The sequence below is a fragment of the Anarrhichthys ocellatus genome, unplaced genomic scaffold (genome assembly GCF_004355925.1).
Source record: "Anarrhichthys ocellatus isolate YVR2014 unplaced genomic scaffold, GSC_Weel_1.0 scaffold14, whole genome shotgun sequence".
Taxonomy (NCBI): domain Eukaryota; kingdom Metazoa; phylum Chordata; class Actinopteri; order Perciformes; family Anarhichadidae; genus Anarrhichthys; species Anarrhichthys ocellatus.
Genome location: NW_022280044.1, coordinates 4,666,062 through 4,685,087, shown reverse-complemented (window position 1 = coordinate 4,685,087; position 19,026 = coordinate 4,666,062). Strand labels below are relative to the sequence as shown.

General features: G+C 42.6%; 1 protein-coding gene across 1 annotated transcript in view; it reads left to right on the top strand.

The window, feature by feature from the left end:
• The window catches only part of csmd2 (CUB and Sushi multiple domains 2), a 204,277-nt gene that overhangs the window by 158,682 nt on the left and 26,569 nt on the right, over positions 1–19,026 (top strand). Inside the window, exons 44-55 of the mRNA XM_031853674.1 lie at positions 2,003–2,180; positions 3,412–3,557; positions 3,657–3,737; positions 4,402–4,515; positions 10,655–10,843; positions 11,642–11,788; positions 14,001–14,189; positions 15,263–15,448; positions 15,619–15,813; positions 16,081–16,254; positions 16,374–16,547; positions 17,612–17,785. Coding sequence (XP_031709534.1) covers positions 2,003–2,180; positions 3,412–3,557; positions 3,657–3,737; positions 4,402–4,515; positions 10,655–10,843; positions 11,642–11,788; positions 14,001–14,189; positions 15,263–15,448; positions 15,619–15,813; positions 16,081–16,254; positions 16,374–16,547; positions 17,612–17,785 — 1,947 coding nt within the window. The remainder of the gene's footprint in view (positions 1–2,002; positions 2,181–3,411; positions 3,558–3,656; positions 3,738–4,401; positions 4,516–10,654; positions 10,844–11,641; positions 11,789–14,000; positions 14,190–15,262; positions 15,449–15,618; positions 15,814–16,080; positions 16,255–16,373; positions 16,548–17,611; positions 17,786–19,026) is intronic.

The window sequence follows — 19,026 nt, the reverse complement described above, 5'->3', positions numbered from 1 at the left end:
AAATACCGACATGCACGTTCTCGAGACAGAAGATATTCAGTGTTAAAGCGCTGCCTCTGGTGGTCACTCAGAGAATCGTAGTTACATCGTTAACTCTCAATCCGATGCATATGCGATAGTATGAAAAGTTTGGTCGGTTGGTAGCGAGTTTACCCATTTACGGAAAGATAGTGATTTCGGACAGCAAATTGACAAGATAATATTTAGCTGATCTCCTCTCAGCTCACATGCATAGCTGTTATTACATGGCAGCAAACCATGCTGTTACATCTTTATTTGACCCAGTACAGCCTGCTCTTCACACTCACTGTCACTGCAGTATTTGCACAGATTTTCTCTGAGAGTGATGAGAGACATTGATTTTTGTTACGTGGCCTCCACTCACGTACTCGTCTTGGCATTATCAGAATACAATGTTCTTACTATAAAGTGATATCACTGTACCCTTCCTTTTTTGGGCTGTTTCTATTTCTCTCTACACTTAACCTTCGCTCATCTCTTCCATACATTATTTTAATTATTCTTATCTCTGACCAAAGCAAGTTTTAAATAAACTGATAAAGAGAGAGTTGAAAATGTGAAAAGTCAAATTTTACCAGAATGAATCATTGTAATTTTCTCACATGCAGCCAAGCAAACAGACACTTGTTTAAAGCCTTTACAATTTTTTTCCACACGTCCATATCTTTTTTTGAACCATTGTTTTTTTTCAGAAATACTTTCACACAAAACGTGGATATTACACGGCAAAAAAGGGATGTAATTGTTTTTCAGAACAAAGGCGATTTTTTTCTCCAGGGCTTTTGTACAGCGAATAAAGGCATCACATATGTGAAGCAGGATGAGTTGCGCCTATATTTATTACGTGGATGTTCTGTAGCCCGAGCCAGGAAAGCAAACTTTATTACTCCATTCAACCATGACAAAGGCAGCTCAGACCAGATCCACTTCTTCTGTTATCATCTTTCACAATAAAAGCCATCGACATATGATATTCGCAGGTTTATGTAGCTTGCCTGTTGATGTTGTCAGCCATATGAACAACTCCATAGTGTCCAAGGTTTATTTAACAGGTGAGCCGGCAACACAGGGGTCACAGGGCTAAAGCAGACGGCTATATAACATGAACACACACATAACCTGACACAGAAACAGAAGGATACAACATGCAATCTCTGCATTGGGAAAGATCATATGCCCATAGCCATCGACGGGTGTGCCGTTAAGCTAAATACTCGTCTGGGTTGCTTAAGATGCCTGCACTTCTGCGATTACCACTCCTTCCTGATTTCTCATGCTTCGCCACAGTGAACATGGGGTTTCTCCAAGGGCACCAGCGGGAATGTTAAGCTTCGTAATCGTTAAGTTGGTTAGAGCCTCCTGAGTTCCTGAGGAATGTTTGAAATATAGTTACAATTTCTATGCATGCAGATTGGATGCTGGGTGCAGGGTAGTTTGTGTGTGTCTGTGTGTGTGAGAGTGAGTGTTACTGTATTTGTCAGGCTTGCAGGGTATTTTTTTACCTCAGGATGTCAGCCATGTGTGGACTTGTGGGGTTCTATAGTGTCGTCAGCTCTGACATAAACATGCTGTTTTAACCTTTCCTGTCACTCAAACTCATACACAGATATCCACTTCTCATACACTAACTGTATACACACAATCTTAAAGGCCCAGTCCACACCAACCCCTCGCCTCATATCCACACTCTCTCTGTTCACCCCAGTGGGAAAGGGTTGAGGCCTTATCTGAGCAAAACACTCCATCCAAGTCCCCACTTGCTAACAGGCTTTACCGGCTAATCTTTAGCTCAGACAAGCGCCTGGGCACTAGACGAAGAGTAAAGGAGAGGGGGGGGGGGGAAACTGAGAAGCGAAGCAGAAGAAGCAGGGGATGAAAAATCCCCTTTTTCAACCGATTGCGGCTGAATTATGGATGTGTCCTGTTGTATTCTTGGCCCGCTGATATATATATACTCTGCCTCCCTTTCTCCCTTCCTCAGTGCCTTGCGGTGGGAACATCACATTGGACAATGGGACCATCTTCTCCCCAGGTTACCCAGAGGAGTACCCTAGCTCAGCTGACTGCTCCTGGCTGATCACTGTGGCTCACGGCTTCGGCATCAAAATCAACTTCACTCTTCTTCAGGTTCATGGGCCACACGATTTTATCACTGTCTGGTAAGAAATGACTGCTGCCAGGGGCTACAGATATGTGTATACTACATTTTATGACATACTGTAATATACTTTGAAATGTTGGTTTTTGTGTTAGAACAGGTATGTAGTAGGTGTGTGTCTATTTGCCTGACCGAGTATCAAGGGGGTAAAGCTTCCTTTCATCATCTCCATAATGCGCGGCTGGGCCTGCCATATGTGCGACCAACGACAGGATTTTGCATGCATGGCGGTTGCCAGTCCCAGTTGATCCCCTCTCCCTGAGACAAGCTCCAAAGGTCCCAACTCTCAGTGAGACCGGAGATCTGACTGCCAGTCAACCTGGCAACTTGACGACCACATGAGAAGTCCACATGGCGTGGGGTGACATCTATGTGTAATGCCTTGGGCTGCTTCTAGAAATTTGTGTGAAGATTTTTTTTCAGTGCATGGGGAGTTTATGTCAGTAGGTATACATGGCTAAAGTGAGCCAAAATGTCCACTTTTAGCGTATTGTTGATCTTCTGTAAACGGCCCCCACTGTCCTGATCTTTCCCAACAAGTTCATGCAGAGCCAAAATGGGGACTATCATGTTCCCCAGTTTCCAGTTACTACCGCTGTGTATCTATCCACTGAACTACTGAGCCAAGGAAATGGGCCCCGTAATGGCGGCTTGGCCAGAGGGCTGTCAGGCAGCAGTCCCTAGCCAGCCGTTTCCAGAGCTGCTTGTAATCTCCCATGCCCAGTCTGACAGCCAAAGACAGATGGTTTTTAAGCTGAATGGTTGTGGCAGGAATCTGGGAGCTGGCTTAATCGGCCATGCCCACGCCAGGGGACTGCCAAGGCTGGGCTGCAGCTTCCAGAGACACTCCCATTGGATGGCAGTTAGCAGGAACAGCGCAATCCAGACCTGTCATTTCACGCTCATCTGTAATTCTTACCTTATTTCAACATAATCACACAGAGCAGCCCAGAGTAATTGCCTCGGGTATGACGAAGTGAGCGCAGCTTGGTTATACTCTGCTGCTGGAAGCTGCTTGACAATAATATGGCATGTGGCTTTGTTTGGTTTTTCTCACAGATATGCGTCACAGAGACTCAAGGTACTTTATGGTTCTAGACCGTGTGAGCATTTGAGCAGAGGCTGCTGACAGAATATCCTCATCGTTAATTATCATCACTTTACTCCAGTGAATTGCTCCAGTTGAAGTTTGAGTTGACCTGTGACCTTTTTCTTTTCTTCTTTTCTTTTAGGGATGGTCCACAGGAGACAGCCAGGAAACTGGGAGTGTTCACTGATGGAGAGCCGAATGACCCGCCCAGTAGCACATCCAATCAGGTGCTGATACGTTTCCGCAGCAACACAGATAAGGGTGGACTATTCCGCATCAACTATCAAGGTATGTAAATTACTCTCCTGCCCCGATCATTACTTCTACTAGACATCTTTGCACGTTCTGTGTTTGACTCCTTTCATGTCTTTGATACTCTCAATACAGCCTACAGACTGCAGTTCTGCCTGCCGCCCCCCATCATTCCTAACGCAGAGATCCTGATGGCAAGCAAAGAGTTTAAAATCGGTAGGTGGAGACGCTGTCACTAAAAGGCATATTCATCCACATGCAGCCACCTGCAATCACTGCTATCTAGGCACTCCTGACTGTTTTGTATTGGATGTCGATCCCGTCGTGACTTTATAATAGTTATTCCCACTGTCAGTTCACATTTTGACTATGACAGTTTACACTGCCCCAGGTTTACTGACTCCTATACTGACTACATATCCCATAAGGCAATTGTACTGAATGCAGACTCAACCCGAACAACAAAACCCGGAGGATTTTGAGGCAGCATTCTAAATGAATGATTATGACAAAATAATCAGAAAGCCAGAGGGACATGAGGAAGGTGCTCTCATTCTCCCCTGTAGAAGACAATAGAGATTAATTATCCTTATCTGTTTATTTGCATACCTCCTTGCTGCATTATTATTCAAAGACACAAAGGAAGCAACACTGACATAGTGGTTCATCTATAGGATCCCCAGTGAGGATATATTATGGTACGTTTTTTTCACTGTTAACTTTTGCTTTTACTGAGACACACAATGGATCATGATTACTTCTGTATTGTGACTAAGGAGCCCTGGTTGGTGTATGAAGACATCTTAGCCTGGATTCTTGCCACCATCTCTGATCCCTCATTAACTGTACCTCTCCCTCCCCCCCATCTCTCTCTGTTCAGGTGACATAGTGCGCTACCGATGTCTTCCAGGCTACCAGTTAAGTGGAAACAGCATCATGACCTGCCGGTTGGGGACACACTTGGAGTTCGAGGGGCCTCCACCCTCATGTGATGGTAAGTGAATGCACTAGGCTTGAAAACTCTTTTTCAGTAAGGCCATATATACACTCACACGGTTGGCCACCGAGCAACTTCACTTGAACCGTTGGTTAAAGGTGGAGTCAGCGATTCTGGACGGAGATTGTTGATATTTGAACTCAACACCCCAAAGAATAACCCCCTCCGGATTTACCATACCGCTTGCTCTCACTGCCTTCCTCCTTTAAGGACCTTGCTCGAGAGCACCTTGGGGGAGGGATGGAGAGGCAAGCGCTGCTCTTTCACTGTCCCTGCCAATATTTATCCTGCAGGTCCATGGATCAAACCTACGACCTTGCACTCATGAGTTCTCCTTTTTCACATCTTGATAACGCTTTCCCTCTTAGCTGCATTTAGTGTGTTTTTCTCATCCTGCTCCTTTTCTTTTAACTCCCTATAATTCTATGGACTATAAAAATACTGTGAAAGGGTTCAGACATGTCTTTGTGTTTAGTTATAGGCCTCTTTGATACGTGACTGAATGCTGATGATTACTGAAGTTTTTGTCCACTTGCTGGTGCAATACAGTGTGTCTTTATGTATGCATTATCTCAAAACAAATGTATATCAGCTGATCAAATAGCAGCTAACACAGAGGACACTATACTCATACAAGCGAGGATCTCTAAAAGTCCAAATCACACCAGCAGTGCAATGCACCAGCGTAGAAACAATAGGTGCAGCTGGTAAATGATGTGCTGTACATGCATTCTTTAGCTACATTTTCTCTATACTACATATGAAGACACTTCATATTGACTACATGATAAGTCATTGTGTTACACAAATGTATCCCAACACAATTGAAACACTCTCTTCCTCTGCCAAGGCATCCTCTGTGAGTTTACTTTCAGCAGGGCTAGCCATGATCATTTCACTCTAATCATAGACTCATGGTCTAGTTTGAGTTTTGCCTTTATTTCTGGCTCCCGTGGGTACACTTTCTGCCTGCAGTCATGGAGCCGCAGCTGCATATCAGTTTGGTAGCACTTTCCATCTCTGTGGATGATACTTGGCTCCCATGAGGCTGAGGGTGGCTGTTGTGGTGCCCTCTACATGCTGAGATATTGTCCTCCCAGAGGAATCAATGAGCGCAGTGTTCCCAGCACACCATATCATCATAGCACTGTATGTTGTGTGCAATACTTTAGCTCTGGGCAAGAGACTGGGTGCAGAGAGTGGTCCCTCTTGTTTTTTCTCAGCCACATAATATCATAAAAGCATATATCCTTCATTCTATCACTTTCTTTAAAATAAAAAAATGTTTTTTATCCTCTGTCATTGTCCTTGTTTGTGGCTCACTCTGTTTTGTGGGTTAAGTGGTGGACATGGGAGAGTAAGTGGAGTTTGATAAATGCAACTAATTTAGAGTGCTAAATAGGAAAAATATGCAAATACTCTCAGCATGAGGTGAAAAGGGAAGAAGAGTTGGTAAAAGAAAGAGGGCAATGAAAGGGGAAGACTTTGCGCTGATTTTAAAGACGTGGAACCCAGGATACAGAGGTGCAAGTGAGGAAAATAGCAAGTAAGAAAAATCCTTTGTGAGTGCATTTCTTTTTTCGTCGATGAAGTTCTGCCTTTTTCCAGCTAACTTTTCACTGCACTCGCAGACATCTGCAGCCGTGACTATGTGCTTACTGTATGTTCTTGTTTTATGTGGCCCGTTCATTTTTCACCTTATGCTGAGAGACAGTTATACTCGGGGACCAACAGTTTCACCATATTCAGTCTTCGTGCAAGCTGTCACGTTGCCTGCATAGACAGACCCGGTTGATGGAGAGGAGAGCCACAGATAGCAGAAGCTGAGGCAGTGCAGGGTAGAGTGAGAGGAAGTTGAGAGCAGGGAGGAAAGTAAGAAGATTGGTTGGGGAGAGAAGAGCATAGGGTAGGAAGAGAGATTACTCTGGAAGACAGTTGAGAAGACAGTTGAAATTACTCTGAATAAGCAGAATTCTGAAGGAAAACAAATTAAATCTGTTTGGAAAAATAGAGGAGAGACTGCTAAATGAGCAGAGAGGGATGACGAGTAAGTGAGAGTAGGACAGGAGTTAAAAAGCGAGGCGAGACACAGAGTGACTTAGTTGGAGGGCAGCAAAGAGACGAAGCACAGCTCATTGAAATGCAGAGGACATGTCGGCTGCAGCTGCACCTATCAAATCACCACTTCTAGCTCTGACAAGCCCCCCCCCCGTGTGCACGTCTCGCTGCCCCCACCCCACAACACACATACACTTTCAAATTGCACAAATCACACACTCGTATACATATACTGTATAAACATACACACTGGTCTGGCATGTGTCTGGGTTCCACAGCAGTGGATGTTGTCATTGTGAAGCCAGAGAGCAGCACTGGAGCCCACATGCGGTTTTGCAGTGTTGCTTGCCCCTCAGCGCCCGTATCCTCTCTCATCCTCTGCATTCCCTCCGTCTGCACTCCCTCCTCCCTCACTCGCCACTTCTCTCCTCTGATTCACTAGCGTCAGACTTCTGTTCTTATGTAACACATTATGCCCTTTATTCTCTGTTCTTTTACTTATTTTTTAATCTGTGGTGCTGGTTCAAATCAGAACACAGTGCAAGGTATTTACATATGTTTACCCGCAGGTGTCGATCAATACCCAGATCTGCCTTCTTTCTTTCTCCCAACACTGACAAACAGGCCAATAGATAAAAGTCACCACTCTTGTTTTTTTTTCATTATTTAATCCAGAGAATTATTGTCAGTCAAGATGGCAAATGGGTTTAGCCTGTCATGTGTTTCCTGCCATTGGAGCAACCAGTTGATTTGTGCATTATTTGATTTCCCTGCTGTTTGATTAAACTGGGTTGCATTGGACCCTCAGCCCTTAACTACATTTGCGCTCTGCGACCACGGGGAGTTCCAGCATCACACACACACACACACACACACACACACACACACACACACACACACACACACACAGTGCAACCGCATCAGTACAAAGTGTTGCTTGAATTCCTTATTGAAACACAATGAGCTCTGATGATCCCAAATCCCTGTGTTTATCCCCCAGACAGATGTCTGGTTAAAACCTGCATAATCACTCATCACATTAGATTCACAGCTAGCTCGCTTTCTTCATCCCACTCGGTCCCTTCGCCTCCCTCGCCTCGCCTTTTGTTCCCCAGATTATTTTTTTGCCCTAGCCCCCTTCTTTTAGTCCTACAGAATGGATTACAGCTGCCCCTTTTTTTCCCCACATCGTCATTGTCATCCCTGACTTCCCAGAGTTGTTAGGGCCTGATCCACGCTAATGCTTATGTTGTGGCCCATCCCCTTCAATCAGCTTGTTATTGCTCTTCAGCTTATGCTAATTAAATACCAACATGAGTAAAGACATCTCAACAGCACCGCAGCACTTCAAGCTTGATGTATTGCGGATTTATGCGCGTCCACACTTTCATACTGGAGTGCACAAATGTTCAAGTATGGATGCAGATGCACATCTGTGCTTGTCTGCACGGAAGCCTTCCCACGGCATTTTTTTATTGGGGGGCTGTTGCATACTATGAACAATTTATACACAGACAGAAGGGATGCCTCACAGATTGCTGTTCCTGCTACCGGCTTATTCCATTCCTTGTCTCATTAAAGTGAAATTTCATTTTGAGCCCTATCAATGTTGATCTCACCTTTTGTGTTGCTGCCTTTTTCCAGCTGTCAGATTTGTCCCCTATTACCCTTTTGTTTACAACCACACAGAGTAATGCTTCATTTCAAAGTAGATTAGTTTCAATAAGTTGCAGCTATAGATAAGAGCCCCTGACTGTCTCTCTCCATCAGCTCCAAGACAAGCTGAAGGCAGTTTTGAAGACACGTTGGAGCTTTCTGAAAGGTCACTGACAACACACATCTCATCCTCAGAGAATTGATTGTTTAAAGAACTTCACTAGCATTGTATATGCTACTTCCCGGCACAATCGGTTTCACTATCAATGATGGATTCAAGCTTTTTTGACTCACGTCCACTGAAGTGCTTGATGTTGTAAATGATTTCAGAGACTTGGTGAACTGTCTTTCTGGAATTTGGGATGAAAGTAGATTACTTCTCCTTCTGCTTTCAAAGTTAGATGCTCAGAGAACTTCATAGATTTCTGACTACATTATACAACATGACGGCACTATTATTGCAGTGTGTACCGTTGTACATGAAGGAATTGTATTGGCTGAGATGTTGCTCTCAAACGGCAATTTTACTCTCATACCAATTTGCAAAATGTCCCTTTATTGTTTTGACAACAGCTACTTTAGCTTAATTTAAATAGAATCACTATATGTTGCTGAGAAACACCCCGGTGGTGGAGGGGTTTGATCCCAGTTGAAGACCTTCGTTGCATGTCATTCCCCATCTTTCTCTCCTCTCATTGATTGATATACTGTTAACTATTCAATAAAGGCATAACCACTAATACTGATTCTTGACCTAAGGTAAACATCTGCAGATATATATATATATATACAGTATATTTTGTCCTACTTGTAGCTATATTTTATTGGGATTTGCTGCTAATATAATGAAAGGCAAAAAAAAGTTTGACTGGAACCTGCTTTATTTTAACATGCCTTGCCTGAGAGTGACAGCTTACCTGACATTATCTGACATTTCCTGAGGCAATAAATCCCACCTAGTTGATGCGCCAAGCAGAATTTAAAAAATGCTAAGGATTATTTACAAATGCTGTTTAACCCAGGCTGTCTGCCAGAATGTTTTTCCTGCAAATTTAATAATCTCTTCCCCTATGAACACACAGAGAGAGGAGGTTAGAGAGGAGGTTGAACAAGCCAAGAAACACCCACACACACACACACACACACGACGGTGCATTGACAGAAACACACAGCCCAACCACGTACACAAAAACAAGTTTACACATTGTCCCACAAAGGAGGCGCTGCTAGAATGTGATTCGGAGCATTCATTATTTCACTACTGTAATGAAGGACCTGCAAGTGCCAAGTGCTGTCTTACCCTGAGGCAGAACAGGCTCAAGTATTCAAATTGTGGCAAACAACAGGGGCATTTACACCCCCGGGCTAGATATTCTGCTGCACTTGGTTGATAAACACACACACAAAATATGTCTTGCAAAAAAACACCTGATCACGTGCCCTTTGAAGTGGTTTTTAATCACATTTGCAGCATCTTGTTATGTGTTTTGTTATTTCTGCTATGGATGTAAGGAAAGCCTCTGGCTGCTGTTTAACAAGCGCAATGTATGTTTTTAGTTTTTTTCTGAAATGGTCTTTTGTTAATTGTAGAGCTCTTATCAAACTGCTTTCAGTGTTAAATCAGTTAATTCCATTATGTATGCCAAAGTAGAAAGAGTTAATTCACAGTCCCCTTCTTCAGCACTCAGCCCTATCAGGTGAGCCGCAAAAACAACAGGAAGGGAAACATAACTATGGGGCGGTTGCATTGTGACATCGTTCCAGCATTGGCTTCTTGTCATGTTACAGTCCGTTTTTTGGGGGGTTGCACTGTGTGTGCAGACAGCTCTGGCAGATTACAGCACCACAGCAAAAACGCAACAGACAGGAGTGCCATATAATGATTGAAACCACTTGGAAATGTCAAAGGATGTCATTGAGATGTCCATTAAGAATACCAATGGCAGGGGGGAAATTAGAAGAGCGGATGGATGTGGTCCGCCCAGACCTGCCACAGCAATGGGTCTTCCAGGCAGATGTGAGCGTTAAGTTAGCATTACATCTGTCACATACTGACAATGAGCAAAGAGGAGGGAATATGCCCGTGGCAAGTCAGTAACATTACATAACGTATAGGCCGTTTCTTGGACTGACAGCATGGACAGCTTTGTTTGCTGAGGCAGCAGCAGGACCAGGATGACAGTTAGCTTAGATGTGCTTTTAGTCACATTGAGTTGCCCTCCAACAACAACATGGGTCTAACCAATCCAATCTGTGCTTCAAGGTAAATTGGATTCACTAAAAACAATGAGCAACCATGATAAGTTACTTGCATTCTTGAAAAAAAAAACAACAGAGAACAGTCAACAAAAAAAAAAAAATTGAATTTGAATTACAAGAATAATGGTTTGTTTATATCTCTGCCTTTTATTTCTCTCAACAGTGACTTGTCCCATGAATGAGGTACTGACAGCTTCCACAGGTGTCATCATGAGCCAGTCACCAGGCAACGGTTTCCCCCATTTTGAGTCCTGCTCCTGGGTGGTCAAAGTAGAACCTGGCTACAATATCACCTTCACGATAGAACAGTTCCAGACCAGCCGTCAGTTTGATGAGCTTGAGATCTTTGATGGTGAGTGAACACACGTGTACCAACATACACAGTACAGTATCCTGTCATTTAGTGAGCAGCATTATGCTTATTTTGATCTTTTATTTATCCTGTTATCATTTTAGTCCTGTTCTGGGTGATGCCCACCACATTCCCTTGGCCAAAGACTCATTTGCACTAATATCCACAATTAAAGGCTAAAATGAGCCGGACAGATGAATTTACTGCCCCTTACAAAACTCTGCATCTACTAACACAGTCTCCCTTTGATGGGGTCAGAACATCTACATCTCCATTGTACATTTTAATCTGATCGCAGGCACAGACAGCAACTCTGCCAGTCTGCCTTGAGAAAACGGGGGTCGTACACACTAGTGTTCCTGTTTAGTGCTTTTTATCTTCTGCTGAGTGGAGGGGAACAGACGGTTGCTAACCTTGGGGTTGCCAAGCCAATTATGGAAATAAATCTTTGTTTTCCCATAATTAGGCTGAGCAACTTTTGATTTTTATCACAAGTGTAACAAAATGTGCAATACCTCAAAAGACATGATCTGGAAAAACTATATCAAAATACAGACTTTAAAAAAATCAATCCGTACCAAATGAGAATTTCTATCAATTTACATTTACAAGGAAAATGCAATTTAAATTACTGTTTCGGATTTCAAGTGTGTCTATGATGGAACACAATGCATGCTTTTGAAGACGCAGGAACAGTGGTGTTTTATATGAAAGTATTAGCGCTCTTATTCTTCTGCAAATAGTTAATGCGACACTCAAAATTAAATCTTTTTTCTCTTTTTCTCTCTCTCAATCCAGGTCCATCACGACAGAGCCCTCTTCTGATTACCCTCAGTGGTAACTATTCTAACCCACTGAGCATCACCAGCTCCAGTAACAAAGTCTACCTGCACTGGTCCTTTGATCACACCACCAGCCACAAAGGCTTTCGCATACGCTACTCAGGTGAGTCAAGACAAGTCACACGCCAGCCTGAAGTTATAGACTTTTTTTATATACAAATGTCCATTTAGAATGGATTATCAGAAGAACATTGTTTCTTCTGGACATTGTTGTGTGTTAGATCTCATCAGAGTTGCCTTTGGTTTACTATGCCAACAAGACCTGCAATGTTGCTGCCAACTGCAGCTGAAATTGCTAGGAATAAGACCCATCTCCATGACAACCTACCGGGGGCGGCAGGCATCTGCAGCACTCCTTGCTCTGCAGCACAGGCCTGGGAATTAGTAAACGCTGTTTTTTTTTTTGTATTGCTTATTATTCTTCTGTACTGTCCTGCTCCCGAGAAAGATCTGTTGGTACACGACACCTGCATATCTTGCTCTGAATTATGACTGTGTAAATATTTAAAAGGCTCCCTCCGTTCTGTATCAGCACTACTCAGCCAGATTGACTAATCGTCTCTCTCTCCTCTCAGTGGAGCTCTGTCTCCCCAACCGGATGTTCTGTCGTTTCTCTGCCCCTTTTTTCCCCCCTCTTTGCCATGATGGATTTTGCCATAGCAGACTAAATGACAGACGGACTAAGTGATGGCTGAGAACTCTCAAGTTGCCGTGGTCAATATGGAGTTGCCTTCTGTACTACCTTGGTCGGGAGAAAGAAACAGATGGCACAGGCAGATTCATGTATTCGGCTGTGTCTTTCATCAATCCATCTTTTTATCTCCACGGGCCGGTCTTCCATCAACCAACTTGCAGACATCTCCTCCAGCAAGGCACCATCTTAGTTTTCTTTTCCTTCTCTCCGTCCGTAGCTTCCCTCACTGTGCCTCCATCACATCATTTAGTTCATCTTTTCCAATCTTCAATCAACCTACAATCTGCCTGACTCTGTCACCATCTTCCTCGCTATCTTCCTTATGCTCATATGTCTTTTTCTGTATCACCAACCCCCTCCCTCCCTCTTTCTCCTCCTCTCGATTATCTATTCCAAGCCAGTCACCTGCCGATGTAGATCTTATTCCTCTGAGCTGCAGGGCTGATTGCAGTGAGACAAGCTGTATACTATAATAGGCAGAGAGAGGAGGGAAGGAGCGAGGAACGCAGAGAGAGCGGCAAATGAGTTAGACACAGATAGAAGTGAAGAATTGAACTCAAGGGTGGCTCGGAAGCTGCCAGTCACAGTGACTGACAGGAGGAGGCCTTGCCAAGGAAAATGGATTAGCTCAGGTGGCGTTTTCAATATGATTGCATTTAAGCAGTGGGTTTGTGGGTGTTCTATTCCTTACCTTTGTGAGGGCATAATTGAGATTTTATCCTTTGATGATTGTGAAGTGTTTCAAACTTGAATGCTATACTTGACAAGATGTCCAAAGTTTGAAGGGCACTAACTGTGTATCATCTAACATCTCGTAAATGCTGAATAAATATGACAACGCTGACATGGCTTTAAGTTTTTACACTGTAAAGGAGTATTGTCTGATTGCATAGCGCTAAATATTCCCGCTGACTTTAAAGAGAGGCCATTTTCATTATTTTTATAGTGTGTAATGTGGTCATAGTGATCAAGGGTAATAATGGATAATACGTTCTTTTGTGTCCATGGTCCACATCTATTTTAATCTCTCCCCACAATGAGCACAATTGTCTGAGTCTCATAGCCATGTTCTGTTGCATCATATATATATATCTCTTCAATATTTTTTTTATGTTTTCACAATGTGTGTTCTTGTTCAGGACTGTTTGTGTGTATTGATGTCATGTTATTGTGAGATCTGCAAAATGCAATTTATGGGATCTGTTGCTGGCATTTGGGATGATACTCCACATGATTATTGCAGCCACCAATTTAGTCTACAAATAAAAACAGATACTTTGTTCCTGTTATTATGTATCTATCACTTTTATGATCCTTCTCTGCTGCCGCTGACAAAGTCCTGTTTTGCTTTGCAGAACATTAGTTTCCTTTAATCAATTTTTCTTCACTCTGCAGACTTATGTAGCACTTATATTAATACATCCTCCTTTACCACGTCAGGCATGGAAGACGGATGCAAAAGAGATCGGGGGCTCTGTGCCATTGAAGGCGCATTAATCCTTCTCCACCTCAATAAAAACTTGCATCATCTTGCATCATTTTTGGGATTTTATGCCTGTTGCACTCAATTTTATCGGTATGCATATTTATATCTTTACCTTTTTCTTTTCTTTTTTCATAGTGGCCTACTGTAGCCCTCACAACAACCCTGTAAATGGCACAGTGCACAGTCTTACAGGCACTAAACTGGGCAGCACCCTGCGTTTCAGCTGTGACCTGGGCTTCCGGCTTATTGGTCAGAGCAGCGCAACATGCACTCGGACTGCACAGGGGATCTACCAGTGGAATGCACCGGTGCCACTTTGCCAAGGTAAGGGCCCAATCATAGCAACAGGTCACGAGTAAGGAAGAGAAGAGAAGGAAGTTGTTAAGAAAAACAGATTAGATAGACTAGATTATTTTTTCTAAATATAAATTAGACAGATATAAAAAAAAACAGCTGTCCAGGAATTTTGCTTTTCGTCAATATCATTATCATTGTGACTGAGCTCATTCAGCATTTAGTCCCACTTCTCAAAAGTAGTGAAGTAGACCTGAAAACAAGATTTTAACATTCGTTGAATAAGCTGAGCAAAAGAACATTTTTTTTGTTGCAAATGTATTTTGTAGGTTCAGATGTTCGGATTTAAGTTGATTGAAATAAAACATCACTGGATCCGTTTGCTTTGGATCAAAAGTATGATTTCAGCTGACAGTGCGCCATCACCAACAGCCCCTCAGCCTCAGGCATGCTTCAAGGAAGCTCACTTCACCATCCCTCAGATTCACTCTGAAGATAACTTTGACTCAGATTAATGATATTTAGTTTACCTGAATTAAATTGTTTTATATGTCTGATAGTCACAGTTATCTGCTTGTCACTGTGCTATTATACTTTATTATATTGTTTTATTTTTACTAGATTTTAGTAAGCTGTGATGCTGTTAAACCATCTTTATTGATTCCTAATTTTAGTAAATTCTCCATTTATTTGTGTTCAGATTTTCTTTTATATGCCATCACAAAAGCATCAAATCTAAAAGCTCTACTTCCAGAGTCTAGTTTCCAACCAGATTTATTATTAGTATCAGCTGAAGAGAAAACGGAGCAGGAGGGCTGCCATTCAATGCCTGGTCAAGTCTGTACCAGGTGTAATCTCCACATGAATTGCATGAGCTCTCTCTAGACTTGGTTGTTTACTATTTTGCAGATGGCAGCCTGAGCTAATGTTTACTGCACATCATTGCCGGCTCTGGGAGTGTATTTGTTCAGGAAGCCTATTGTGAGCTAGACACTCTGCATGCAAAGATGGTTATTAAAATACACTCTGCTACCTGTGATTTCATTCTACCAACCACATTTTTTTTATCTTACCTTTCCGCCACACCCCTCGTTCCCTTCTAGTCACATCGTGTGGAATGCCAGTGCCTCCGGTCAATGGCAGTATTGGGGGGCAGGACTTCTCTTTAGGAGCCAGGGCCACGTACCAGTGTAATCCCGGATTTCGGATCGCAGGGCCTGTCACCACCTCAGTGATCTGTCAGGAATCTGGGAGGTGGAGCCCCATTGAGGCCCCACCCAGATGTGTTCGTGAGTATTTATCTTACTGTCAGTTTATTTCTTTGCAGTATTATCAATTGAACAAACTCTTAAAACTTGGCCATATTTAAGCTTTTCCCAAATATTCCCGACAGTTAACTGGTACCAAGCACATATAAATATGTAATTTAATAATGTTTGTTTATCCTCTGACCTTCCAGCGGTGACCTGCCCTGACATAGGCCACTCTGCTGTGGAACATGGGAGATGGAGGCTGATCTATGGTACTCAGAACCAATATGACACTATAATGATGCTCATATGTGACCCCGGATATTACTACAGGGGTCAAAGGGTCATTCGCTGCCAGGCCAACAGCACCTGGAACTACCCAGATCCACGGCCAGTCTGCGAGAGTAAGTGTATACTGCAAATCCCATGGTCTAATTTTCCCAGTTTCTTGAGTTCACTCCCTCAAAAGTAATTTTCCAAAGCATAAATAGTTATTGCATCCAAATGTATTTTATTCCACTGTGATAATTAAACAGGCGCTAATCTTCCAACCAAAACGAAATGACTGAAAGCCAATCAAAACCATTTTCCAAACAAAATAAATTAGTATTCTTGTTGATTGTATTTTGAACCTATGGGATTGTAACACATGATATTGTTTCTTCATTCAGTCATTTCCTGCGGGGACCTTGGGACTCCACCAAATGGCAACAAAATTGGAACACTGACTGTGTATGGAGCCACTGCCATTTTCTCCTGCAACACAGGATATACCTTGGTTGGCTCTCGGGTACGAGAGTGTATGTCCAATGGGCTTTGGAGTGGAACACAGGTCCAGTGTCTAGGTGAGAATCCTCATTACCCAAAAATGAGTACAACTTCATAAAGTCTTGAAATTTGCTTCAAAAGTTTTTAGAAACACTTATGTCTGACCGTTACTCTTTTCTTCTTCCCTCATCCATAGCTGGCCATTGTGGCTCCCCAGAGCCCATCGTGAATGGACAGATAAATGGAGAGAATTATAACTATCGAGGCAGCGTTGTGTACCAGTGTAACCCAGGATTTCGTCTCATTGGGGTGTCGGTGCGAATCTGTGAACAGGATCACCGCTGGTCAGGACATACTCCTGTCTGTGTCCGTAAGTGCCAACAGAAAACAGTGACTTGAGTAAAGCTATGAGCGGTATAGTGTATAGTTAAAGACTTAGATTAGCAGAGGAGGGCTTAACTCTAATATTTCATACGAGGAACACTGCTAAGATAGCTACGTATATAAGAAAAACAAAATCACAATACAACAAAGTTTCCAACTCTTGGCTTAATTGTGCTTATCAATAACTTTGTAATGACTGCAGACATTTATAAGCTAGGGATGCTCTTACCAGGTCCATACCGACAACCAAAATACACTCTAAAAGCCGCCATTATTCCAAAATGATACACTGTACTCCTCCATAGAACAACTCAATTGACACGATTATTTTAATAGAGGCCCGTGGCAAAAATAGGGACATGCTGTCAGTGCAGCTGCAGCGGGGCCTGTGGCTTCAGAGCTCATTACTTTTACATTAATTTACATTAAAGGGGGAATTCACAAGGAATGGATTGCGGCTGCTGATAGCAGCATGAATTGCGCATCACTTGCAACCGCTATCTGCCCCCTCTCAAGGTCCAATTCACAAAAGATAGAAACTGTCACAAGGCATAACAAAACAAATTTGTATATGGTTTTGAGCTGACCTCTTATGCACTTAAATTAGGCTACCATCAACTTTCTGAAGATGAATAACATTAACTGCATGTGGATATTAGCGCTGATCATTGTGAATTTAACTGTTTTTGAAATTAGGTTTATTTAAAGCCAAATTAATGCACATTAAATAATTTAAATATGCGCATATTACAAGACCACCAAGAAGCTATTTTCTTGGCAGAGCAGTTAGCCGTGCATTTCACCATTTGCAGGTTCTTTAAGAATTACAGGTTTCTTGTTGTCTTTTTATGTGCAGGTTTAGCATCCGCAAAAGCCGGAGGATTGTGAATTCGACCCTCAGTGTTGTGTCCGCATAGTTTTATTGTTGTGACATTAGCTTTTCTAATCTAAGCCCTCCATGTTCATTTATCTGATATCAAACCTTTAGATTTTATTAAACTGCTCAGCAAATGTGTTACCATGATTTTCTTTCTGCTTGGACTCTCACAGCCATCACGTGTGGTCATCCTGGTAACCCTACCTTCGGTATGACCCAGGGAACCCAGTTCAACTTAAATGATGCTGTGCGCTTTGTCTGCAACACTGGCTATGTTCTACAGGGGGCTGTCAAATCTACCTGCCAGGCCAATGGGCAGTGGAGTAACGCCCTCCCCAAGTGTAAAAGTAAGTGTCAAACAGATGCCAAAGCACATCGGTCAATGTATGTATGACTTTTGGAAAACCTCATATACCAATAAACGGAAGGATAAATGTAAAGAACCAGCACACATGAAATATATGCACCTGATCTTTGTAGATTCTTGTGAACAAACAAATAACTTATAAGACAGAACAATTTATCAAATCATTTTTGTAATTCTAAAATCTTTATGTGCATACATCTCTTTATATACAAGTACGAGCTAAAAGTTTAAATGCATGATCACAGCACAGCTAGGTAAGCAATGTATAGGCGTAGCATAGCAACCCTCACATTGGTTTGTTTTTATATTTATCATGCCATGTGTATAATTTGAGAGCTAAATAAACCACCGTCATTGGCTTTTTTCATACCTCGTATGAGTGAGGGCATTTTCTAAACATGTGCTCGTTTCCATATACTTGCCTGTAGGGCTATGGTTTTGTGTTCTTATCCATCTGTGTAGGTAGGTATTAAATTACCTGTTGTAATGTGCAAGGTCATATGTTATGTGACCGTAGATGACCCCAATCATTGAGAGAGCGGCGATGAAGCGCAGAGACACCCTGAGGTAGAAAGAGTTTAAACGACCCATATTAGGGGAAATTGAAATGAAAAGCCAAAGAGAAGCCTGGATTATTTAATTACCACGGTCTCAACCATTTGGTCCGTGGAGGTTCCGGATAATATTTACATTTGATGTTATTTCCTCTTACCCTAGCTACCTCTGTTACACCCTAAGGCTGGGCTGTCTATCAGTGACGCAAACCTGGTTAATAACCATGCAGACAACTAAAAACAATCACAGGATCCTTGAGCTTGAGTGAAAGACAGCAGCCTTATGAGACCCGCATCCTGGCTTTCGCACAGAATAAGAAGTACCCTGCTCTGCTTTGAAGCGAGACAAGGACTTTTAATTTGGCAGTGTTTTTGCGACAAGCGATGTATCTCGGCACCCACGTCTGTCTCTAAGTCCCCACTAACTGAGGGCTTTGTGACAGGCACAGAAAGGGGGCCGCTCGCAAGGTCAGACCCTGAACGTGACAAGGCAGTGACAGAATCAGTGACGGATTGAGTTATGAGGTTGTTTTAAATGAGAGAACTGAGTTTTTAAGACATTCATGAAGGGATGAGGAGGTTGCAAGTCTCACAGGAATCCTTCTTCACTTGTTAAAAAAAAAAGAGAACGGTACATTTGGCTGCTGCATACATAAGCAGATGTACG